General features: G+C 42.3%; 2 protein-coding genes across 2 annotated transcripts in view; both read left to right on the top strand.

Annotated features, from left to right (window-relative positions):
* Positions 1-2,879, top strand: part of gpr158a (G protein-coupled receptor 158a) — a gene marked incomplete at both ends in the record, with an annotated part of 100,639 nt that extends 97,760 nt beyond the window's left edge. The window contains 3 exons of the mRNA XM_083901318.1: positions 238-384; positions 484-567; positions 1,002-2,879. Of these exons, the coding sequence (XP_083757444.1) occupies positions 238-384; positions 484-567; positions 1,002-2,879 (2,109 nt within the window). The remainder of the gene's footprint in view (positions 1-237; positions 385-483; positions 568-1,001) is intronic.
* Positions 2,880-15,289: 12,410 nt separating this feature from the next.
* anxa13 (annexin A13) lies at positions 15,290-26,894 on the top strand. Its single transcript, XM_083901913.1, has 11 exons — positions 15,290-15,386; positions 18,549-18,624; positions 18,740-18,834; positions 20,338-20,520; positions 20,619-20,652; positions 21,849-21,928; positions 22,842-22,910; positions 22,990-23,091; positions 23,220-23,295; positions 24,439-24,551; positions 25,445-26,894. Exons 1-11 carry the CDS (start codon positions 15,372-15,374, stop codon positions 25,562-25,564), a joined length of 963 nt encoding a protein of 320 aa, XP_083758039.1. The 5' UTR covers positions 15,290-15,371; the 3' UTR covers positions 25,565-26,894.
* Positions 26,895-26,937: the final 43 nt, after the last annotated feature.

Genomic DNA, 26,937 nt, shown 5'->3' with positions numbered 1-26,937 from the left:
ATCTGTGGTGTATTAAAAAAAATCTATTTTAAATAAATAAACAAGCAACGCTAAGCCTGGAGGGGGGGCAAGTAAAGCCTGGTGGGTTAGCTCTTAGGTAACCCTAACCCTAACCCTTCTGTGAGGATACTTGATAAAGAGAAATTAATAGACGCTGCTGCTGATGATGATGATGATGATGTAAACTTACTCATTAGGAATAACATATGTCACCCTTCTTTCATGCTCCTCCACCAGTTCCTGTTCGCCGGCGCCCACATGAGAGACGACATAGCCTCTGAGGCCTACGAGGACGAGCTGGACATGGGTCGATCCGGGTCCTACCTGAACAGCAGCATCACCTCTGCGTGGAGTGAACACAGTTTAGACCCCGAGGACATCCGGGTAAGACTTTTTTTTTCCGCCACATCTTTTCCGCCATCCACTGTATAACCCTGGTGATTCCCGTTGAAAATACTGAGCCATGGCAGTTCTTCATTGCAGACGCCAGACGAAACGGGCCATCTCAGTTCAGTTAATGGCTGCGGCGTAAGATCTTGTGACAGTCTTTGGGAAAAACGTACCAACGTGAGCAGAGATTTCTGTTTGTCTGTTAGCGCTGAAGAAGTCTCTCTTCCAAAAGATTTGGGCACCTCAATCCCGTGTGATCATTAAATCAGATGGGCTCAGCGACAGAGACGCAATAAATTCAAGACCTGAGCTTAGAGGCTGTTTCAGACCTAACACTAAAACACTCTCCGTTTCCTTATTTATCGCCGTCCAGGACTGTCCCGTCTTTGCTTTCTTTTTTTCTCAGCTCGCATGCGATATTTCATAGTGCATCACACTAACACCTGTTCGTAGTCACATGTCATGGATTTGTACTGCATGTTCTCTGTGCAGTAGAATGTCTGCTTTTGTCGTAACAGTGTTTGAATACTTTTAAATCGTGTAAAAAAAATAATACAGCTAGATGTTTGAACAAAAGGGTAATCACTTTTTTTTTCTCCATGATTGTACAGGAGGAGCTGAAGAAACTCTACTCCCAGTTGGAGATTTACAAGAGGAAGAAGATGCTGGCGAACAACCCTCACCTCCAGAAGAAACGGAGCTCCAAGAAAGGCCTGGGCCGCTCGCTCATGAGGCGCATCACCGAGATTCCCGAATCCGTGCACCGCCAGTGCAGCCGCGAAGACAAGGAGGCCGGGGAGCACGGGAGCAATCGCAACAGCATCTGCGCGTTGAAAAAGAGCCCGTTCGATACGCAGCACGCGGCGAAACCCGCCAAGGACGAAACGCTGAAGAACATGGTTTTCTCTCTGAAGAAGTCCCACAGTAGCTACGATCACGTCCGCGACCAAAGCGAAGACTCCAACAGTTCCGCGACCGACAAGGTGGACGCGACCGCAGCTGAAGGCTCCCTCCTGGACACGCTCATGGGCAAGAAGCTGGTCAAGAAGCAATCCAGCGACAACATGAGTGTCCCCAGTGAATCCACAGAGTCGGTGCCGTTGGTCTGCAAGTCGGCCAGTGCCCACAACCTCACGGCAGACAAGAAACCGATCCACCCCAGAGCCTCCATGCTGCAGAAGTCACTCAGTGTCATCGCCAGTGCCAAAGAAAAAACTTTGGGTTTGACGGGAAAGACCCAAAATCCAGAGGACAGCAATAAGAAGAGTCAGTCAAAGAGCAAAGACACAAAGGCCAGTGCCGAGCCAGAGAGTGACTGTCAGCCTAAGACGATGATCGGTCAGTCGGTCGAGTCCAAACAGAGCGTGGCAAAAGGGAGTATCATGAAACAGCCGACGAGCGGGAGCGAACCGACCGTCGCGTCCGATCCCATCACGGGGAAGGACCTCTATGACCTCTCTGAAGTCTGCCCTTGGGAAGTGGAAGATCTCCCAACGCCGTCTGAAAACAAGGTCCAGAAGCACGTGTCCATCGCGCCGAAAGAAACCACGACAGTTCACGGAGGAAGCACCAAGGTCAGCAAATCTCAGCAGCAAAAACAGAAGGCCAGCGATCCCAGTGGCAGGAATTCAAAGGAGATCCCGCGGACAACCGCCGTCCGAGCAGACGTATGCCCGTGGGAGGACGGCGGCGACAGCAACGCCAGTCAAGCAGAAGGACCGGACCAACAGATATCGACTCAGACGAGCCAAGTGGCTAAACCCCAGCAGGCCTACGCCGCAGCAGAGGGCTCCAAAAAACACAGCGCAGACGTTTGTCCGTGGGACTTTGACGAACCTCAAAAGACGACCGACTCGTCGCGCTCAGCAGATGCGACGAGGCAGCGGAAAGGAACGTCTCCGGTGGACGCGAGGGGGAGAAGCGCTCTGTCGGATCCGCCCAAAACCGGAGGCTCGCTCCAGCCGCCGAGCGCCAAAGTCGACGTCTGCCCCCGGGACTGCGACGGCTCCTCGGTATCTCCGAACTCCGCGAGGACGCCGAGTCCCTCTCCGGTTTCCAAAACCAAGGAGGACGCCGCGAAGAAGAAGAGCGCCCCTCACGCCACGAGGGCGCTCGATAAAGAGAAGCCGAGAGACGCCGGCGGCGACGAGAGGAGCAAGACTAAAGCCAAGGACAAGAGTAAATCCTCGGAGAAATACGCGAGCCAACAGAAAGCGGCCGACGTGTGTCCGTGGGACGCGGGCGGTCATCAGGACGCGCCGCCGGTAGAGAAAAGGAAAAGCGCAAACGTCGGAGCAGCCAAAGGGAAACAGGCGGACGTCTGTCCGTGGGATTTTGAGGATACGGCGGAGAAAAAGGGCACAGACAAAAGTGCCTCGGCGGGGAAACGGAGCGATCCGAATCCCAGAGGCGGCATCGCCGGCGCCGCTAAGAAAGCCGACGTTTGTCCCTGGGACTTTGACGACGGCACGCCGAGCAAGAAGGCGTGACGCTGAACCTTAAACGGACCTCTGAAATCATAGTAAATCGACGTATATACTTTTTCCACTTGGTCAAAAATCTTACCTTTTACTATTAGTGCGGTGACTTGGACGAAAAAGTTGATCAAAACTCCACAAGTTGCCTTTCTCTTTTTCCGAGGTTTTGTTCCAGTTTTACCTATTTTGAAAAAAAAAAAATGAAAAAAAAACAAAGCAACGTCGCGACGAGCATTCCAGATTATCGCAGGAAAAATCCTGAGGATTAATTGTAGACTAATTATGCAACTTTTGATTCCGTCTTCTCACTTCGTGGGCAGTGCTGAAACCTGCCGCATCCGTTCATCGTGTTCTGTTCCAAGTTTTACTCGATTTTTCAATTTCTTTCTCGTGTCCATCGACGCGTCGATGATGATGATGATGATGATTCTTGGAAGATTGAGAGTGTGAAAAAGAAGTGAAAGCCAAAGAGAAAAAAAGGGGAACATTTGCAAAGGAGACGTGTTTTCGTCTTTGGCCGTTGTGATAAAGTTAATTTATTAACTTGCGTCCGAAAAACGTTGGCACACGGGCGGGAAAGGACTCAGCGAGGAAATCAATCTACAGCACTTTAGCCAACACCATTAATTAAGAGCGGAGGACGGCAGCGTCCTTCACTTCATCCTCTCGTTTCCATCGTCACGGCATGAAAATCACACTCTGACCAAAACCGCACTCGCTCGCGTGTTTGTTTTTTTCCGTTGATATCGATGTAATTGTAGTTTCTCTGCGCGCAGATTTACACACCGCTTCCAAAAAAAATCTGCTGAGATGAGACGTACTGTACGTGCCTAACCCTGCTAGAGTTGTTGTGTCGTGTTAATCTGAGGATTCACAGCAAAACGGCTTCATCTTCATCGTCACGGTTCTATAAAGCGCATGCACAGCCCCGGGGGGGGGGGGGGGGGGGCGTCCACCAATTTGTCATTTAAACTCCAGTTAAATGTGTTTTGTTTGTTTTTTTTCAGGTTGAACAAGACAAACGTGGACATGTGACGTGTAAAAAAAAAAAAAAAAAAAAAAAAAAACAAGTAGGGACGAAGGAAATGTGAGTGGAAATGAATCATTTGCACCAGCTCTGTTTGTGAATCCAGCATGAGCCTGTTTTTAGGTTGGCTTGTACCAAGTGTGTGTGTATTTGGGGGGTGTTTTTGTCCTACAAAAAAAAAGGGGGGGTGGGGGGGGGGCACGCCACCTTTTCAGTTCACAGTTGATCGGAAACGACTGTTTCAAGAATATTTCTGGTCATTTTAGTTGAGGCCACGGTTTAAATCAGTAACAATCACTTTGTTCTAAACAATTTCTCATTTTTTAAACTAAATTGAACAAAAACCCGTCAAATAAATTGTATTTTGTCAAAACTGCGAGGAAAAAATGGACAAAATACAAAAGTGTTTTCTTTCATTTTAATTTTTTTCTTTTTTTAAAATCAGAATGATCCTTTATTGTATTTTTAAAAAAATGTTGAAGGATAATTATAATCATCATCATCATCATCATCATCATCAATTATTACGTGTTTGACACAGGTAGCATTGTGCATGCCCCGCCCCCAAACTGATGAATTATGCTAATGAGTTTAGAGTTAGGGCCAATTCCAATTCCTATCTTGACCCTTAATCTTAACTGGCCTCAAAACCAAGTGTTGAGGGTTATTTTGTCACTTAGAAATGGGACACCCCTTAAATGCAGATACGTCTTCAGACTGTAGGGGGCAGAATAACGCCAAAGCTGCGTCCAGTCCGTCAACTCCAAAAAAGAAGAAGAAGAAGAAGACATTTACGTCAGGATTATTTATTCTGATCCGTTTGTCAGTCAAGTTGAAAAGTAAACCATAGCAAACCATCGACTATTAACAAAAGATGGTAAAATAAAAATAAATGTTAGGCAACAATGACGTCAGTAATCCATAATATGGGCCTAAACTAAGATCATTTTTATATCTCTATTAACAAAGAAAATACTTCATTTGTATCGCACTCGTTTCGCTGCTTTCGGCGCCATCTTTGTTATGTGAAAACACGCAATGCATTCTGGGTAGCCCTTGCTCCCAAGGGTGGTGTCGGAAAAAAATCTCAATATTGAGGGCGATACAGCCCTTAAACTTGACCCCTCAACTTAATTTTTCTGAGAATCAGGACAGAACTTGGACTAGAGGGAGAACATTTTTGAGATTGAGGGTTAAGATTGAGGAATTGGAATTCACCCTTAGCCTTATAGCAGCGTAGGTTATCAGTTCTAACTAATGTGACTAAACCTTGTGAAGGTTTTCGATTTGTTCCATGTTTTGTATCAAAATGTCGAAAATATTCATTCATTCATTCACTCGATCGCTCCACTTTACTCCTGCGATTATTGACGACGCAGCATCTGCAGTATTTCGCGGTGTCGCGTAAGAATCGTCAATAATTATCCCTTCATCGATACAAACGACCGACGTAGAATTGGACTTTTTGTTGATTCTCGTAGCAAAGGGAACACGCGAAAAACTATCCGGTGTCAGATCTTTGCAGGACTCTACACATATATCTATAGATCACTATAGATATAGATATATAGATCTATATAAAGCGTAGAATGTTTGCCTTTTGATGGATCTATAATCTTTAACACTTGTGAACCACGTGTGCGGCGGCGGGCGGCGGCGCGTGTTAGCGGACGGGAACAGACGCGGGATCCCGTTATTGTGTGAGATTAACAAGAAAAAAACCCAACTGACTGAATCACTGCCACATTCAGATTTTACTGCCCCGAGTGACCGACAATTGTAATAACATGTGGTGTGTTTTTTTTGTGTTTTTTTTTAAGAAAATCAGGATTTTCATTCGTTAATTTAAAAATAATCCCACGGAGCTCACAGAGGCGTCGTTTCCTGGCGTCTTTACTTTTTTTCGTCCGCACGAGCAATATTTGATATAATTTGGCTTTTTTTTAAAAGCTCCGTCCGCGAGATGACGGACAAATACTTTACAGTGCAATAGCTCAGCGTTATATAAATCACACACACACACATCATTCAAACCCCAAAGTGCTAGTTAGCTGTAGCATCACTCAGCTGTGTGTGTGTGTGTGTGTCTCACGTTGACATAGAGGACACTGTGTCCCTGTAGCTCTTTGTCCACCATGGTGTCTTCTTCTTCTTCTTCTTCTTCTTGTTTTTCATTTCCAACACCGACGTCTCTCTCTCTTGTCCCCCCCCCCCCCCCCGCCCCCCGATGGCAAATACAATTACTACTCTTGCTACTACTACTACTACTACTACTATTACTACTACTCAATGCTGTATAACGTCGTAAATCTTGCTCTTGTGGCTTCTGCATGAATTCGAGAAACGTTAGTAGGATCCGATGTTTTCACTGCCCTCGATAGAACAAAAAAAAGAGAAGTTGTCGATCTTTTATGGACTGTTACGAGTTGTATAGTGAGTGGTGAACTGTCCCCGACCCCCACTGTATTATGTGCTTGTTATAAATATTGCTCTATGACAAGCTATTAGCATCGATATATGGGAATATTTGGTAGATTTATATTGTGTTATATTGTGATAGCATGTACATAAAAGATACCTCCCTCTGCAATAAATATTTGTATGAAAACTGTGTTAAAGCCGTTTCACTGCAGTTCTGTGTGTGTTTTACATGAGAAACAATATGACGTCAAACTGCGGCCGACAAAGGTTCAAGTTTAAGGTTCGTTTTATTGTCGTTCGAGTTGTAAATGTGGGAAGAAGAGGACAGTTCCTGTTTCAAATGGCCGACTTCCTGTTGGGTAAACGTGTTCAGGGAAGTTCCCGTGTCTCACGTGTGAATTTTCGTGCAGCTCAATCAATGTACGGCAAAGATAGAGGGCACTTCCTGTTTAAAATGGCCGACTCCCTGTTGGGTCAAGTGCTTGTCCGTTAATGTTTATTGTTTATTTCTGCAGTTCTGTGTGTGTGTTTTAAATTGTTGTTACAAGTGTGGAAATTGGAAGAGTTGTCACTCAGGGCCCCAACAGGAAGTTGGCCATTTTAAACAGGAAGTGCCCTCTATCTTTGCCGTATATTGATTGATCTGCACGGAAATTCACGAGTGAGACGAGGGAACTTCCCTGAACAGGTTTACCCAACAGGAAGTTGGCCATTTTAAACAGGAAGTGCCCTCTTTCTTTGCCGTACATTGATTGAGCTGCACGGAAATTCACGTGTGAAACAAGGGAACTTCCCTGAACACGTTTACCCAACAGGAAGTTGGCCATTTTAAACAGGAAGGGCCCTCTTTCTTTGCCGTACATTGATTGAGCTGCACGGAAATTCACGTGTGAAACAAGGGAACTTCCCTGAACACGTTTACCCAACAGGAAGTCGGCCATTTTAAACAGGAAATGCCCTCTATCTTTGCCGTACATTGATTGAGCTGCACAGAAATTCACGTGTGAAACAAGGGAACTTCCCTGAACACGTTTACCCAACAGGAAGTCGGCCATTTAAAACAGGAAGTGCCCTCTAACATTGCCTTACATTGTTTGAGTTGCACGGAAATTCATGTGTGAGACAAGGGAACTTCCCTGAACACCAGAGAGTCGGCCATTTTAAACAGGAAGTGTACCATTACCATAGCTTTGCTTTACATTGCCCGATCTTCAGTAGCACATGATGTTAGTTTTGTAAATCATGTTCCCATTTAGAAGAAAATATAAGGCACATATGAGTGTGTGACACCAGTGTTATTGTCCACTATGAGCCTGGTTCCAGTTGCTAAACGTCAGTGTTGACTCACGACTCGTCACGATCATCTCACGACTCTTTAACAAACATCGGAGGTAAATGAACCTTCAGATCTCGCTGGATTTCCACTCTCCTGTTTTGCTGGAACACTTCTGATCCCCACAGGAGGCTGACACCAGACACTCCCAAGATGCATTTCTGCTGAGTAATCATCCCATCTCAGGTTTGTTTGCTTATCCTCCGTGTAGACACGCAGCTGCTGAAACCCCCGGCCCTTTAAAAGCCTCGTGCATCATGACCACTTTAGGATATGCTCGTCTTGGCAGCCGTCCTGAAACGCTTTTATGGCTTGTTGTGGTCTTTGGGACTGGGATCAATGGAGATTCTGCAGGAAGCAGGAGATAGAAGATGGTATCGAATGCTGACTCCGGGTCCCGGCACGAGAAACTTGGCGTCTTTATTTTCCCATTCCAAAATAATTACTGGCCGAGGTGATTTTTATTTTTCCGACGCCAAAGGTGTTAGAAAAAAATCATTCCCTCGCTCTATTAATCCGATTAATTCTGCTTTACGAGCATCACGTTGTCTATTTATTGTCACAAACACTCGTATGTTTTTGAGTTTTCAGAGGCAAAAAAAAAAAAGTATCGTGCATTGATTGATCTGTACGAAAATTCACGTGTGAGACAAGGGAACTTCCCCGGACACGTTTACCCAACAGGAAGTCGGCCATTTTAAACAGGAAGTGCCCTCTATCTTTGCCGTACATTGATTGAGTTGCACGGAAATTCACGTGTGAAACAAGGGAACTTCCCCGGACACGTTTACTCAACAGGAAGTGGGCCATTTTAAACAGGAAGTGCCCTCTATCTTTGCCGTACATTGATTGATCTGTACGAAAATTCACGTGTGAGACGAGGGAACTTCCCCGGACACGTTTACCCAACAGGAAGTCGGCCATTTTAAACAGGAAGTGCCCTCTATCTTTGCCGTACATTGATTGAGTTGCGCGGAAATTCACGTGTGAAACAAGGGAACTTCCCCGAACATGTTTACCCAACACAGCAGGAAGTCGGCCATTTTAAACAGGAAGTGCCCTCTAAAAACGATTCCATTCAAAATCGATTCTCAATTAAAAAATGTATACAATGCGTAGTGTGTTGAGGCAAATTATGGCATCAAAACAATAGAGTTTGTATAAGATAATGTGATCACACAAAGGCAAACTTAAGACAAAAGTTAACATTTATTCATTCAAAACAAATAAAAACTTACTTACTGTACAAAAAAAAATAACTTGCATAAATAAAAGCTTAGGCTAGCTGCCTTTTTCTCCCAGAAGTTACAAAAATAAACTGAACACAAATACTTTACCAACTGTTATTGTACAGAAATGTTCAAGATGAACAATAACTGTCTCCACAATCATTCATTTGCAAGAATAAAAACCTTTATCCATGTAGTAAAATTGCAAACATACACATGCAATGTTAAAAAATAACGTCAATAACTTTACTAATGAATATTTTTGTTATTTTTTGGGGTTTGGGGGGCGGGGGTACAAATGTGCATCCTCTTTAGATTATATATATATATAGATAATTATCTCTCCTATAGTCAAAATGTACATTTCTGGCATCTTCGAGCACAATATTCTCCACACGTGTTCCTTAAGGTGCAGAAGTGTGGAAGAAGACGGACGAAGTGGAAGAAAATAGATTGAATAAATGATCGTTTCTTGGTCGGACATATCCAACACTGGCTGCAAACTCTCTGGATCCCACGAGACACACGTCCACCAGCGAGACGGCTGGACTTATTTTATTTTTTTTAAACTCAGATTGGACCACGTAGCCATGTGGACGGAGAGGGACAGAGACGGACGGCGGTGCAGTGGTCAGGACATGAGAGGGAGCTGATCGCTGCTGCTGCTGCTGCTGCTGCTGCTGCTGCTGCTGCTGCTGCTGCTGCTGCTGCTGCTGCTGCTGACTCATCTGTCTTTCAGATGTGAGGAGGAGGTGGAGACGAGTGGGAGAGGACAGGATGTTAAGGACAGCTCATGTGTCGTGGTGGTGGACTCATGACCAATGATTGCCTCGCTCATGACTCATAAAGACTGGGCTATTTGTGTGTGAGTGAGTGAGTGAGTGAGGAGGCTACAGAGGCACAACAGGTGGACACATATGTAAGGACACATGTAAGGACACATGTGGGGACACATGTAAGTACACATGTGGACACACGTAAGGACACATGTGGACACATGTAAGGACACGTGGGGACACGTGTAAGGACACACGTGGGGACACATGTAAGGACACATGTTGGGACATGGGTAAGGAAACGTGGACACACATGTAAGGACACACATGGACACACATGAGGACACATGTGGACACGTGGGGACACATGTAAGGACACGTGGGGACACATGTAAGGACACGTGGGGACACATGTAAGGACACATGTGGACACACATGTTAGGACACATGTGGGGACACATGTAAGGACACGTGGGCACACCTGTAAGGACACATGTGGACGCACATGTAAGGACACATGTGGACACGTGGACACACATGTAAGGACACATGGACACGTGGGGACACATGTAAGGACACATGTGGACACGTAAGGACACATGTGGACACGTGGACACGTGGACACACATGTAAGGACACATGGACACGTGGGGACACATGTAAGGACACATGTGGACACGTAAGGACACATGAAAGGACACGTGGACACGTGGACACATGTAAGGACACGTCGAAAGTTGAAACAATTTTTTTTGGGAAAAAAATCAAAAGTTGAAACATTACATTTTTTTTTTTTTTTTACAAAAGTTAAAACAAAATATTTTTGACAAATGTTGAAACATAATTTTTTTTTTCAAGTAAAAAGTGAAAACAGAATTTTAGATTTTTTTGACAAAAGTTGAAACATTAATTTTTTGGGGAAAAAAATTGTCAACAGTTGAAATATATATATATATTTTTGAAAAAAAACAAAAGTTGAAACATTACATTTTTATTTTTTTTTTGGCAAAAGTTGAAACATTGATTTTTTTGGAAAAAAAAACTTTTTTTTTTTTTAAATCAACAGTTGAAACATTACATCATTTTTTTTTTACAAAAGTTAAAACATTAAATTTTTTTAAACAAATGTTGATTAATATAAAAAACAGGGCAACATGTAAAACATGGCAGGGCAGAGTTCCCTGAGGACCAGGGTTGGGAAACACTGCTCTATATAATAAAACACAGCACTAACATCAAAGAAGCGCTATTATTATTTAGTATGTGCATTATTATCCATTCATTGTTTTAACATGCTTTATATTACAGTTTATGGCAGCGTCACTAAAAGCTGTAGGTGGTTGATTTGACCACTAGATGGTGACATTGCCTCTTCACAATAACAAAGTAACAAAAAGCATCAGTTCACACAAACAGGAGACAAAATAGTGACGTTTAATGACTTTAAAATGTTTGAAACGTGATTAAAAGGAGTCACTTTTGTGATGTCAAAGTCGTTTGGAAAGCAATTAATTAAAACATTAAAAATACACAATTACAAATAAAATTATTTTCATTTTGTCTGGTTATAAAAACTGAAATTAGGGGAAAAAACATGTTTTTCAATGACACTGTAACATGTTTAAACTCTGACTGAACCATTATGGCAAAAAATATCAGTCACAATGGTTTTTGACTGATATTGAAATCATGATTAATAGACACGATTATTCATCGATTTCAAAACTTGAGTATTTATTGAAGCACCAAAACTCAACTTTAAATATCATTTAAAAGAACAGCCAGAAAATTACGGAGCCCCCGAAGTGACATGAGGAAAAAAAAAAAAATGACGAATTTTTTTTTTTTTTTCGAAATCTCGAGTTTCAAAGTCGAGATCTCGAGTTTCCAAAAAAATATGAAAAAGTTTTTTTTTTTTTTTTTTTCTTAATCTTTTTTTCCATAATTTTTTGGAAACTCGAGATCTCGACCTTCCAAAAAAATATGATTATTATTATTTATTTTATTTTTTTAAGAAAAAAACAATTACATCATTGTTTGGAAACTCGAGATCTCGTTTCTTCGATTATAATGTTTTTATGATCGTGAGAAGCCAAAATCAAAATCATGAACAAAATTAAATGACTCGTCCAGCCCTAGTTTAGACCCCCCTCAAATTTTGCCTTTGGGGCTTTCAGGGGGTCTGGAGTGTTAATCAGGGGGGTCTAACCCCTCCAGACCCCCCCTGTATTTCGCACAGTGGCCACGACCGAGTTTAACAGTAATAATAAGACATTTGGTCATAATTATCTTATTATTACATTTACCATATACAACATTCCAGTTGTCCACACTATTATTTATGTAATTTAAAATAAATGTCTGTTTTTGTATATGAATACATTCATTTTTGCATCATAAATAGTATTATTAAGAATACGTGTGTGTTGTTGTTTATGTTTCATAATGCACACGTGTCGTGCTGTGTGAGTGTAGTTTTGCTCGCGTGCAAACAGCGCCCCCGTGTGGTCGTCTTCACAGTGTCCACGTTGTCGATCTTCCAGGTTTAATCATCATCTCGACGTATAATTACAGCGTGAAGGCCGATGACTCACACATCCACAGGGTAACAGCAGAAACTGAATGAAACTGTGGAACTATGTCATCGAACCACACTCCTGTGTGTAACTACGTTAGACAGCCATAATACACTGTAAAAAAAAACTGTTGTTTTTACAGTAAAAAACTGGCAGCTGTGGTTGCCAGAATTCTACCGTAATAAATACGGTAGAACCTTTTCTTACATTACGGTAAAAGGATAAAACTACTGCTGATGTTACGTTAAAGGTTGTTGATGTTTTTCAATATTCTACCATATAAATAACTTTTTTGTGTTTTTTTCCCACATATTTAACGTGAAAATATTGTATAAGTAAAGCATTTCTCCATGAAATAATGTGTCATGTGAAATAAACAGCCTGTATTAACATAAAATACCACTTTATTCGTTAAAAAAACCCCACTTATTTTTAAAAAACTGGCAGCTATGGTTGCCAGAATTTTACCATAATACGGTAAAATTGTTTCTTCTATCACGGTAAAGGTTGGAGAATTTTTCCATATTCTACCATATAAATAACTATGCCTTGCCATATATTTAACGTAAAAGTACTGTATAAGTAAAGGTTTTTGCGTAATTAACACAATGGTTAATAAGTTTAACAGTAATAAAATTTATTTTTTACACACAAAAAAAAACCCTGCAAAAGATACAGTTTTGGCTCTTAAAAATATTACGGCATATTTCCATAATTACTACAGTGCAAGATTATCTAACAGTAGATAAATGTAATTTTTACAGGAAAAAATATGCAAAAATGACTGTTTTGGGAAATACATATATTTACAGTACTTCACTGTTACAAAAACTGAATTATAGTCTTTTTAAGTTTACGGTCTTTTTCTGTCATGGTTTGACAGTTTTTAACTGTAAAATCTACGGACATTTTTTTACAGTGTAGCATTTTCTCCTCGTCAAAATGTTATTCTCACTAGTCAGAATTGTAATTAGATATATCCACAATAACATTCTTACTAGTGGAAATGTTGTCTCAAGCTATCGATAACTTCGATTGTACTCGTCAAAACTACTAAAGTATGTCCAAAGAAAAGTTTCAAAAAGTGTGGGTGACCTTTTCTGGAATACTTTCATAATTTTGAAAACTTGCTAGGGGTTGGATATACCTCACATTTTGTTTTTCTGTTGTTTTTTTATTTATTTTATCAACAATACCAAGTGTAAAACTGTGCCCGATGCTTGCTTTTGGCCCATCTGTGGGTTCATGATTTGTGTATATTTACTTCTCCATCTTGTTTTACTTTATTATACTTTAAAGGTACAATATGTAGTATTTATGGGTTTATATGACCCAAAATCCACTTTTTTACACATATTATGTGCTCCTGCATTGTCTAGTCGCTGTATAAGAGTTTTTGTTTCATTTTCGTAGTGTTTCAAAAAGTCATGTAAAATAACATGGTCGCGGGCCGCGGTTGCATAGCCACTGTTAGCAGAGAGACGCCATGTTTCTACCGGAGCCTGTAAGGACAAACGCGAGAGAACAAATCAAGCGTCTCTTTACTTGTAGCTGAAGTCCCGCCTCCTCTCTCTCCGCTTCGTCTGCTACGGCCGCGGTAGCTCCGCCCTCTCCCTCGCCTCACGAACCTCATCTGCTGACACGGAGAAGGACGACGAGGACGACATTTGACCGGCTGAGGACACCGTAGCGCTCAGGGAAGGGAGGGGGTGAGCAGAGGAGCAGTTTTTTGTTGTAAATTTCAGCCTCTCCTCTAGATGGCACTATAAACTACTTATTTCCCCTTTAAGCACAATTTGTTTACTTTTTCTGTTTATTTGTTTGTGAATGTGTCTGGGTAGGTAAGTATATATGTTTGGGGGTTAGGTCTAGATAAGTTCTCTCACTGTGTGCTTTTGTCTCGTACTGTTATTTTCTCTCGCTTTTATGGATGTTTATGATAATTTCTCTTGTCCTATGGGTCGATTGTACACTTTATAAGCTCCTGGCAACATTTTACAATTTTATATTTGTGTGAAAATTCAATAAAAATATATTTTAGAAAGAAAAAACAACTACTATAGTAGTACTATAACGAACTGCTCCTCTGCTCACCCCCTCCCTTTCCCTGAGCGCTACGGTGTCCTCAGCTGGTCAAATGTCGTCCTCGTCGTCTTTCTCCGTGTCAGCAGATGAGGTTCGTGAGCAGACGAAGCGGAGAGAGTGGAGGCGGGACTTCCTGCTACAAGTAAAGAGACGCTCGATTTGTTCTCTCGCGTTTGTCCTTACAGGCTCCCGTAGAAACATGGCGTCTCTCTGCTAACAGTGGCTATGCAACCGCGGCCCGCGACCGTGTTATTTTACATGACTTTTTGAAACACTAACAAAAACTATTATACAGCGACTAGACAATGCAGGAGCACATAATATGTATAAAAAAGTGGATTTTGGGTTATATAAACCCATAAATACTACATATTGTACCTTTAAGATATCTAAAAATCCTGACGTCACTTTTGCCATTCATGTGTATTGGGCTGATTGAAAAACGTGATTTTTTTTTAAATTGTGAAATTTGTGATATTTACTTATCTTGTGAAAATATATAATTTCAGTGTTTAATCTGAATTTAAAAAATCTAAATCTAAATATTAATGTTACATTTTAAATGTAAATATCAATGTTAAATATAAATTTAAACCTAAATGTTAAATCTAAAACATTTCGTTTGAAACTAAACATTCAGCTAATACGCAAATTCACACTGCTGGTAACCGGATGTACCAAAATAAAAGCATTCTAAATTTAGCAATCTAGATTTAACATTTATATTTAACATTTAACACTTAAATTTAACATTTATATTTAATATTTAGATTTCTTTTTTCAGAATAAACATTTAAATAATATTTTCACAAGAAAAGTAAAAGTGATTCACAAATATTGCTGTAAATCTGGAAAAAATATATTCATATATGTTTTTGTTTTATTTTAGAATGCAAAACAAACCATGAAACGGACTTTGGCTCAGGACGTGAATGGTTAACCAGCGGCGATGACGTCACAGCCTGGTCACTGTGGGACCGAAGAGGATTCTGGACCTGGATCTGGATCTGTGTGTGAGCAGGATCCACGCAGCAGCTGCACGCGCACGGCCACGACCATGGGAAACTGCCAAGTAAGTCACGAGGAAAGAGTTTCCACATTTAGACGTTTAACGGAAATAAGAATTCATTCTGAATTTTAAAAAATGGGTCAAATAAAACATGTCGGAATTCAGACGCGGGCGGTGTTTGTTTCTGTGGAGTTTTTTTTTTTTTTTTTTTTTTTTACTCCAAATGCGAAATAGTTTACGATTTATTTATTTGTTTTGTTTGTTTTTCTACGATTTTAATTCGGTTTTTTCACGTCGTCACAGACGCCGCAGTGACTCCGTTCGCCGTCAGTTACTGCGCAACTCTTACAAAACAGCCGCAGATCTGCGTGAATGTGAGCGCGAGGGTCAGTGCTGAGGCTTCACACTGACGCTGTTTGATGTTTTTATTGGAATAGAACGCGACGAAAACGACAGAAAACTGCGTCTGTGTTCGCGGGGGGGGGGGGGGGGGTTACGCAGAGCAGCTGAGCCGAGCCGAGCCGAGCCACTCCCCTGCGGAATTCACCACAGCTCCGTTACACGACTGCTCACTGCTGTGTGTGCGTGCGTATGTGTGTGTGTGTGGGAATGAGAGTGAGCGTAATAATAAGTGTGCACCTGTGACAAAAATGGTGGAGGAAACGGACTTTTACGCACGTTTTACGCACCGTTTTTTTTTAGACATTGTCGTGTTGTTAAAGCCTCCAAATAACAACACGACTGTGTCCTCATGTCTTCCTCTGTGTCCTCATGTCTTCCTCTATGTCCTCATGTCTTCCTCTGTGTCCTCATGTCTTCCTCTATGTCCTCATGTCTTCCTCTGTGTCCTCATGTCTTCCTCTATGTCCTCATGTCTTCTTCCTCTGTGTCCTCATGTCTTCCTCTGTGTCTCCATGTCTTCCTCTGTGTCGTCCTCATGTCTTCCTCTGTGTCCTCATGTCTTCTTCCTCTGTGTCCTCATGTCTTCCTCTGTGTCGTCATGTCTTCCTCTGTGTCCTCATGTCTTCCTCTATGTCCTCATGTCTTCCTCTGTGTCCTCATGTCTTCCTCTATGTCCTCATGTCTTCTTCCTCTGTGTCCTCATGTCTTCCTCTGTGTCTCCATGTCTTCCTCTGTGTCGTCCTCATGTCTTCCTCTGTGTCCTCATGTCTTCTTCCTCTGTGTCCTCATGTCGTCCTCTGTGTCCTCATGTCTTCTTCCTATGTGTCCTCATGTCTTCCTCTGTGTCCTCATGTCTTCTTCCTCTGTGTCCTCATGTCTTCCTCTGTGTCTCCATGTCTTCCTCTGTGTTGTCCTCATGTCTTCCTATGTGTCCTCATATCTTCCTCTGTGTCCTCATGTCTTCCTCTGTGTTGTCCTCATGTCTTCCTATGTGTCCTCATATCTTCCTCTGTGTCCTCATGTCTTCCTCTGTGTTGTCCTCATGTCTTCCTATGTGTCCTCATATCTTCCTCTGTGTCCTCATGTCTTCCTCTGTGTCCTCATGTCTTCCTCTGTGTCTCCATGTCTTCCTCTGTGTCGTCCTCATGTCTTCCTCTGTGTCCTCATGTCTTCCTCTGTGTCGTCCTCTGTGTCCTCATGTCTTCCTCTGTGTCCTCATGTCTTCCTCTGTGTCCTCATGTCTTCTTCCTCTGTGTCCTCATGTCTTCCTCTGTGTCGTCCTCATGTCTTCCTCTGTGTCCTCATGTCTTCTTCCTCTGTGTCCTCATGTCTTCCTCTGTGTCATCCTCATGTCTTCCTATGTGTCCTCATGTCTTCCTCTGTGTCCTCATGTCCTCATGTCCAAAAAAACACAAAAACATTAACTCAAAACGGAAACGCAAAAGCAGAAAAAAACGAAAAACACTAGCTCACAACGCAAACACAAACTGAGTTCATGTTTTCGTGTTTTATGCTTTCGTGTTTGTGTTTGTGTGATTTGCGTTTCCGTTTTGAGTTAATGTTTTTGCTTTTTTGTATTTGCGTTTGTATTTTACGATTTGCGTTGTGTTTTGTGATTTGCGTTTGTGTTATGCACCTCAGGGCCACCGTACTTATGGCAGGACTGTGTGTGGCGCCTTTAAGACGTTTTTTCCAGCTCTGTGTGAAGAATCTTGATGTTTTGGATTTAAACATGACCTGTGTCATGTTTAAACCATCTGTATTTACTCGTACACTGAACGTTTAAAAAGTCTGTGTCTTTAAAATCCCCTCCTCACTCCCTCTGTGGCCCCTGATTACTGCATTCATTCATTCATTCATTCACTGAGTTTGTTTAAAGACCTTCTGTCCTGAATTCCTCAGCAGCAGTGTTGTGTCACAGTGTCTCCCTTCCCCCTCTCAGCTGCTCCTGCCTCAATCTCTGTGGATTGAGTTTCCCTAAAGAAATAAACAGTAGTTTCTTTGATTTTCTCGTCTTCCTCTGTGTCCTCGTGTCCTCCTATGTGTCCTCATGTCCTCCTCTGTGTCCTCATGTCCTCCTCTGTGTCTTCGTGTCCTCCTCTGTGTCCTTGTGTCCTCCTCTGTGTCCTCGTGTCTTCCTCTGTGTCCTCGTGTCCTCCTCTGTGTCCTCATGTCCTCCTCTGTGTCCTCATGTCTTCCTCTGTGTCCTCGTGTCCTCCTCTGTGTCCTCATGTCCTCCTCTGTGTCCTCATGTCCTCCTCTGTGTCCTCATGTCTTCCTCTGTGTCCTCGTGTCTTCCTCTGTGTCCTCGTGTCTTCCTCTGTGTCCTCATGTCTTCCTCTGTGTTTAATGTCTTCCTCTGTGTCCTCGTGTCCTCCTGTGTCCTCATGTCTTCCTCTGTGTCCTCATGTCGTCCTCTGTGTCCTCATGTCTTCCTCTATGTCCTCATGTCTTCTTCCTATGTGTCCTCATGTCTTCCTCTGTGTCCTCGTGTCCTCCTCTGTGTCCTCATGTCTTCCTCTGTGTCCTCATGTCTTCCTCTGTGTCCTCATGTCCTCCTCTGTGTCCTCGTGTCTTCCTCTGTGTCCTCGTGTCCTCCTCTGTGTCCTCATGTCTTCCTCTGTGTCCTCATGTCTTCCTATGTGTCCTCATGTCTTCCTCTGTGTCCTCGTGTCCTCCTCTGTGTCCTCATGTCTTCCTCTGTGTCCTCATGTCTTCCTCTGTGTCCTCATGTCTTCCTCTGTGTCCTCATGTCGTCCTCTGTGTCCTTGTGTCTTCCTCTGTGTCCTCATGTCTTCCTCTGTGTCCTCATGTCTTCCTCAGCCGACCGTCTTTCCTTACGAGGACTTTGATGTGGTCTCAGACATCAAGACCATACGTAAAGCCTGCAAAGGCTTCGGTGAGTTTGAAATAGTCACGTTTAAAATGAGTGTTTTGGTTTAGTTCACTGATTAAGATTGTGTTTGTCCTCGTCTTTGTCCTCCTGTTTGTCCTCGCCCCCCTCGTCCTCTCAGGGACGGATGAACAGGCCATCATCGACGTCCTGGCCAATCGCAGCTCAGCTCAGCGTCAGGACATTAAACAGGCTTATTTTGACAAGTATGACGATGTAAGTGACACACACACACACACACACACACACACACACACACACACACACACACACTATCTCTATCTCTATCTATATCTATCTTCTTTACCTTTCATATTTCTTTCATTTTAGTGTTTTTATCTTGTTAAACCAACATATTATGTACATTTTATGTCTTCCTCCGTCTTCTTTTGCCGCCCTCTGTGTCCCCTCTGTCCCTGTCCCCCCCCTCTGTGTCCCCCTCTATTCTTTCCCCCCCTGTGTCCCCCTCTGTCCCTGTCCCCCTCTGTGTCCCCCTCTGTTCTGTCTCTGTCCCCCTCTGTCTGTGTCCCTCTCTGTCCCTGTCCCCCTCTGTGTCCCCCTCTGCCCCTGTCCCCCTCTCTCTCTGTCCCTGTCCCCCTCTCTCTGTGTCCCTCTCTGTCCCTGTCCCATTCTCTCTGTGTCCCTGTCCCCCTCTCACTCTCCCTGTCCCTCTCTGTCCCTGTCCCATTCTCTCTGTGTCCCTGTCCCCCTCTCACTCTCTCTGTCCCTCTCTGTCCCTGTCCCATTCTCTCTGTCCTGTCCCCCTCTCTCTGTCCCTGTCCCCCTCTGTGTCCCCCTCTGTCCCTGTCCCCCTCTCTCTCTGTCCCTGTCCCCCTCTCTCTGTGTCCCTCTCTGTCCCTGTCCCATTCTCTCTGTGTCCCTGTCCCCCTCTCACTCTCTCTGTCCCTCTCTGTCCCTGTCCCCCTCTCTGTCCCCGTCCCCCTCTCTCTGTCCCGTCCCCCTCTCTCTGTCCCTGTCCCCCTCTCACTCTCTCTGTCCCTCTCTGTCCCTGTCCCCCTCTCTGTCCCTGTCCCCCTCTCTGTCCCCGTCCCCCTCTCTCTGTCCTGTCCCCCTCTCTCTGTCCCTGTCCCCCTCTCTCTCTCTGTCCTGTCCCCCCCTCTCTGTCCCCGTCCCCCTCTGTGTCCCCCTATGTTCTGTCCCTGTCCCCCTCTGTGTCCCCCTCTGTCCCTGTCCCCCTCTCTCTCTGTCCCTGTCCCCCTCTCTCTGTGTCCCTCTCTGTCCCTGTCCCCCTCTCTGTGTCCCTGTCCCCCTCTCACTCTCTCTGTCCCTCTCTGTCCCTGTCCCATTCTCTCTGTCCCTGTCCCCCTCTCTGTCCCCGTCCCCCTCTCTCTGTCCTGTCCCCCTCTCTCTGTCCCCGTCCCCCTCTCTCTGTCCCTGTCCCCCTCTCTCTCTGTCCCCGTCCCCCTCTCTCTGTCCCTGTCCCCCTCTCTCTCTGTCCCGTCCCCCTCTCTCTGTCCTGTCCCCCTCTCTCTCTGTCCCCGTCCCCCTCTCTCTGTCCTGTCCCCCTCTCTCTCTGTCCCTGTCCCCCTCTCTCTGTCCCTGTCCCTCTCTCTCTGTCCCGTCCCCCTCTCTCTGTCCCTGTCCCCCTCTCTCTGTCCCCCTCTCTCTGTCCCTGTCCCCCTCTCTCTCTGTCCCCGTCCCCCTCTCTCTGTCCCCGTCCCCCTCTCTCTGTCCCCGTCCCCCTCTCTGTGTTGACAGGAGCTCGTGGACGTGCTGAAGCGCGAGTTGTCGGGCAGCTTTGAGAACGCCATCCTCGCCATGTTGGATCCGCCCGTCATCTACGCCGTGAAGGAGCTGAGGAAGGCCATGAAGGGGGCGGGGACAGACGAGGACGTGCTGGTGGAGATCCTCTGCACGTCCACCAACGCTGCAAGTTCACAAATAATGAAATATATATAAAATCAACGATCTTAAACAGAAACATGAAGGAAAACGGCAGAATGTGCTGAATTGATTTGAGATTCTTGTCTTTTCAACAGGACGTTGCCATGTTCAAGGAATGCTACTTCCAAGGTAATCTGACTTCTAATATTCAATCGAAGCTGCGAGCAGCGTTGAGCGGGACGTCGCATCCACCGCGACACTGCGACGCTCCAAAGTGGGCTTGGTTTTGCTCCTTTTCCCATTCGGGTGGATGTGAAACTTATAAGATGGAATTTTTGTAGTTTTTTGCGATTTGTGTCGCCATGGTACGGTGGCCCTGAGGTGCAAAACACAAACACAAATCACAAAACACAAACGCGAATCACAAAACACAAACGCGAATCAGAAAACACAAAAACATTACCTCAAAACGGAAACGCAAATCACACAACGCAAAACACAAAAGCATAAAACACGAAAACATTAACTCACAACGCAAACACAAATGCAGAAAACACAAAAACATTAACTCACAACACAAACACAAATCACACAACGCAAACAAAAAAGCAGAAAACACAAAAACATTAACTCACAACGCAAACACAAATGCATAAAACACAAAAACATTAACTCACAACGCAAACACAAATGCAGAAAACACGAAAACATTAACTCACAACACAAACACAAAAGCAGAAAACACAAAAACATTAACTCACAACGCAAACACAAATGCATAAAACACAAAAACATTAACTCACAACGCAAACACAAATGCAGAAAACACGAAAACATTAACTCACAACGCAAACACAAATAAAAAAGGAGACAACACAACGGAAATAGGTGTCAAAAAACATTAACTCACAACGGAAATGCAAATCGACAACGCAAACACTAAGGCAACATTAAATCAAAACGGAAGCTGTCGATCCTTGTTTCGTTGTTGTTTTTTGAGTTGCGTTTACGTTTTGACATGCAAGTGTTTTCTGCTTTTTTGTTTGCGTTTTTTGCTTTTGTGTTTGCGTTGTGAGTTAATGTTTTCGTGTTTTCTGCTTTTGTGTTTGTGTTGTGTGATTTGTGTTTTTCCGTTAATGTTTTTGTGTTTTGTGATTTGCGTTTGTGTTTTGTGATTTGCGTTTGTGTTTTGCACCTCAGGGCCACCGTACTAATGTCAGTATTTAAGAAGCCGAAATTTTTTTTTGACTCCGATGACGCAAATGTGTTCACTGCTCTCACGGGACGTGGGTTTTAGGAATGAAAATTGAAAAAAATGATGGTCTTAAACTAAGAGGACGGGTCATAAATAAAACATTTTCTTGTACGTTTTATTTCCCCGTCAGTGCATGAACGCGACCTGGAGGCCGACATCGAGGGAGACACGAGCGGCGACGTCAGGAACCTGCTCATGGCTCTGCTGGAGGTGAAATCAAGCTCTGTAACCACACACACACACACACACAGAGGCGATTCTAGAGTCTGTAGTGGCCCTAAGCAAAAATTCCCAGGGGGCCCTTCTTTCCGACCAGTGTTCATTAACTTTTTGTTAAAAATAATAATAATAACATGGAAAAGCCTTGTAATTTTGAAAATAAAAAATGTGAGAATATAAACGTTAAGAACATTAACATACTGTAAGTAGCATTTAAAAAACTTAGTAAAAAAAAACACGTTATAAAACAATATAAATATATAGAACAATAAAATACTGGAAATAACTGGGAAAAAAACATATCAACTTATTAAAAAATATATATACATTACACCGAAAATAACTTAACATTAATATAAAGTATAGAAGTTACATAGTTTTCTTACTAAACCCACAGCAGGCAATTCCTCATCAGCACCTTTGAAGCACTGCTTCTACTAGTTAGCGTTAGCGTCGGCTAGCGTCCCCGTTAGTCAGACAAAGTAACTGTTCAGTAACAGCCGTCATTTACTGTTAATGTTATCATTATGTCATTATCTGCGTCAGAAAACTCCTCGTCATTTTCCTTCAGCTTCGTTTACGACTTGCAGAACGATAACTTCACACAGGTTAAAGTGAGGTGGGGCCCCTTTAGGGAGGTGGGGCCCCTTTAGGGAGGTGGGGCCCCTTTAGGGGGGTTTTCATACTGAGATGTCAGATGTTTAAGGGGGGCTGTGAGGCGGCTGCTCACTGCACATTTCAGTAAAAACAGCCCTCAGGCTCCGAGTGTCGGGGGGGGGCCCCCCCCCTATCGGCACGGGGGGCCCCAAGCAGTTGCCTGCCTTGCCTGTTCACAAGCTGCGCCTCTGCTCGCACACGGTTCCTTTCTAAACATCTAAAATAACCCTAATCCACAAACGTTCAGGGCGACAGAGACGAGAGCTACGAGGTGGACGAGGAGCAGGCCGAACAGGACGCCACTTCTCTGTTTGAGGTAACGCCGTTTCTCTCAGAGACGTCTCCAAGCGAGCGTCGGGGTTCGCACATCATGACCTTTGTTTTTGTCGTTCCAGGCCGGCGAAGGTCGTTTCGGGACAGACGAGTCCACCTTCAGCTACGTCCTGGCGTCCAGAAACTACCTGCACCTGCAGGCCATGTTCAAGATGTACGAGCAGGTGGGTTTGACGCACGGATGTGTGATGAGAACTGCACAGAGCTCTTTTTTATTTTAAAACATTCGTCGTTACTTTAGCCAAAAACCAAAGCAACTTTTCTTCCTGTTTTTGTCTCCATTGTGCTGCAGATCTCTGGAACTGAGATCCTGGACACCATTAGCAACGAGACGTCCGGGACACTGAAGAAGTGCTACAAAGCTCTGGGTTAGTGTGAAATAAATATATGTATATATATGTATATGCAGAGCCGTTTCTTGCTATATGCGGACTATGCCGCTGCATAGGGCCCCGCAGCCACCAGGGGGCCCCCAAGCTGCAAGTTCAGACTCATATTTTATTATATTTTTGAGAATTAAAAGTCTTTATTTGCATGTATTGGATGCATTCATTATGCATATGTTTGCAAAGCATGTAAGTGTTTGTTGGGTAATCAGGTAAAAATCCCATTATAATCCATTATATTTATTTAGAAGTAAGTTTAGTTATTTATTTTTTTTACTGTTTTTGAATCGTGGGTTAAAACTGTTTTATGTTATGCTACCTTGTTATGCTACCTTGTTATGCCACCTTGTTATGCCACCTTGTTATGCTACCTTGTTATGCCACCTTGTTACCCTGCTGCATCATCACAGAATACATGAAAAAGTAAGGAATCTCTACCTTGAGTTTGAAAAAATAGGGGCCCCCAAATAGTATCTCACATAGGGCCCCCAAACAGCTAGAAACGGCCCTGCGTATATATGTATATATATATATATATATATAGATATGTATGCATGTATACATATAAATGTGTATATGTATATGTATATATATATATATGTATACTTTATAATGGAATAATAGTAACAGAATAACACATTTTTATTCATAAATGCTCTTTAAAAGATTCTAAAATACACTTTACAGGTTTAAAAAAAAAAAATGTTTTAAATCCCCTCACAGTTGCGCTTTTTATTTACATTTATATTTTTTCTTACTTCCTGTTGCTAAATATAAATTAATAACAAGTTACAGATCATTTTGAGGACTTGACTTTCTCACATTATAGTTAATTAATTCTGAATTGTTCCTTGTTTCCTCATTTTGTTTCCTATTTTTAATTTATGTTTTCATTATTAATTAATTATTTTCTTTATATTTTCTTTAATATACAAATTGAATATACTAACCCTTACCTTTACCTTCGAAACCTGCACGTGACCTCCTTTTTTTAAGATATAAAACATCCATAAATGTACATAAAACACAAAAATAGATAATAAACAAAGAAATGTAGTAAAATGTTTGAAAAGTGTTGATATTTTTGTGTATTGTTGAAAACACCATTTCCTTCCTCTGCGTCAGTGAGAGTCGCTAAAAACCCTCAGCTCTACTTCGCCCGCCGTCTGCACGACGCCATGAAAGGGGCGGGGACTGACGAGGACACTCTCGTACGCATCATCGTGTGTCGCTCTGAGGTAATGTAACATGTAAATATATACTGTTTATACATATATGTATGCTTGTATGTTTGTGTATATATATATATACATAAGTTTGTATGTATGTATATGTGTATGAATGTATGTATTTATGTACGTGTGTATGTATGTTCGTATATATATATATGTATGTATGTATATACATACATATATATGTTTGTGTATATATGCGTACGTATGTATGTATATATATGTGTGTATGTCTATATGTATATGTGTATGTGTATGCTTGTATGTATGTATATTTATACATGTATGTATATATATATATATGTTTGTGTATATATGTATGTGTATATGTGTACGTACATATATACATACATACATATGTATACATACATACAAAAGTATGTGTATATATATACATATGTTTGTATGTATGTATGTATGTGTATGTATATATGTACGTATGAATGTATTTATGTATGTATATGTGTATGTGTATATATATGTATGTATATGTATGTACGTATGTATATATATATACGTACGTATATGTATGCATATATATAGATATATATGTTTGTGTATATATGTACGTATATATATATGTGTATGTCTATGTATGTATATGTGTATATGTATGCTTGTATGTATGTATTTATATATGTATGTATGTATATATATACATATATGTTTGTGTATATATTTGTATGTGTATATGTGTACGTACATATATATACATACATATATACATACATACAAACATATGTATATATATAAATATATACATACATACATACATACAAGCATACACATATATGTATATACAGTATACATGTATATATATATATATATATGTATATATATATATATATATATAAAGAAAGGTGTTTCCAGTCTTCTCATGTTTCTGTGTTTCTTGACAGTATGATTTGGAGACCATCAAAGACATGTATCTGGACAAGTACGACGTGTCTCTGAAAGACGCCCTGAGGGACGAGTGCAGCGGCGACTTCAAGCGCCTCCTGCTGGCGATCTGCCACTGAGGCGGGCGGAGTCGGGCGACGGCAGAGCGTGCTCGATATTTCGTCGCGACGGGAGCGGGAGGGGGCGGAGGTGACGCCCGACGTCACCGCGGAACGCAACAGAGTGGCTCTTTTTTAACGTCTTGTTATTACTAATCTCAGTGTGCGATCACGGGGTCCGTTAACCACAGCCCGTTTCTTAGCCCGTTTTTTTAACCTTTGGCCTTTCACCGACACTGTAGTCACGGCACTGATTTAACCGTGTGTTTGTCAGGATAATCACTGTCTGCACGTTTGTTTGTGCACTAACGATAGGAAGTCCGACTCGGCTCGGCTCCCTGATACTAGCCCGTCTTCAGCGCTAAATCCTACGCTGTAATGTGAATTAATGTCATCGTTTTTACACATTAACATATATATATATATATATATATATATATATACGTATATGTACGTATGTACGTATATATATATTCAAGTAGAGCCGAGCCGTGCTAGAAGTGTATCATGGAAAAAAAAAAACAAACACCAAAAGTTACACACTGCAGCTTTAATCGTTCAACAGAACGATGATGTCCATTTTGTAAACAAGGGTTACAAAGACACCATGTGACTTCAGAACAAAACCACCACAGTGTTTATTATTATTATTAGTATTATTATTATTATTATCACCACCATACCAGTGTGTTACTGTTGTTTAAAAAAAAAAAAAAATACATATATATATATACACATACATGTATGCATGTGTATATATATACACGTATGTATGTATAATTCTTCTTCCCTGGGCCGTGACCTTTGACCCTCCGCGACTTCTGTGACCGTTCTACTTTTCACTTTTACTGTTTTAAAAAAATCGAATGCAAATCCCTCCAAACGTGGCTTGAAGTTTTTTGTTTTTTTTTAAAGAACGAAGAAATGTGAAAGAAATGCGATATCGTGGATTATCCTGTATTTTGTCACCGCAGCTTTTCTCACAGAATAAATTATATATTTTATTGACTGCTTATATGGAAAGCAAATATCTATTCATTTGCATTATGTTGCCTTTTATCCAGTCCAACTATAAACTTGACAAATCCAAGTTCACCTCATCTTGTTATGTTATTTTATCGGGTTTTTTTTTTTGTATTTTACAACTAACAAAGTAGAGAGTTTAATATATAAAATCATAGAGTGAGATGTTTTAGGAGGAGAAAACGTGAACTAACACCAGGACAGTCTGTGATATCTGAGTGTCTTTACGAGGCAGCTGAGTTTTAATTAAAGTTGTGAAACATTTTGAGCAGATCGATGTAGCCAAAGACCTTTAGTTTGTCCGCAAATAAAGTTGCTTTTAACGTCATCGTTTTTGTGTGTGTGTGGTATTATTTGACCCGTGACTGTCT

This window comes from Microchirus variegatus (genome assembly GCF_963457635.1).
Source record: "Microchirus variegatus genome assembly, chromosome: 15".
Classification (NCBI taxonomy): Eukaryota; Metazoa; Chordata; class Actinopteri; order Pleuronectiformes; family Soleidae; genus Microchirus; species Microchirus variegatus.
The sequence above is the reverse complement of the archived record's forward strand: the minus strand, read 5'-3'. Positions and strand labels throughout refer to the sequence as shown.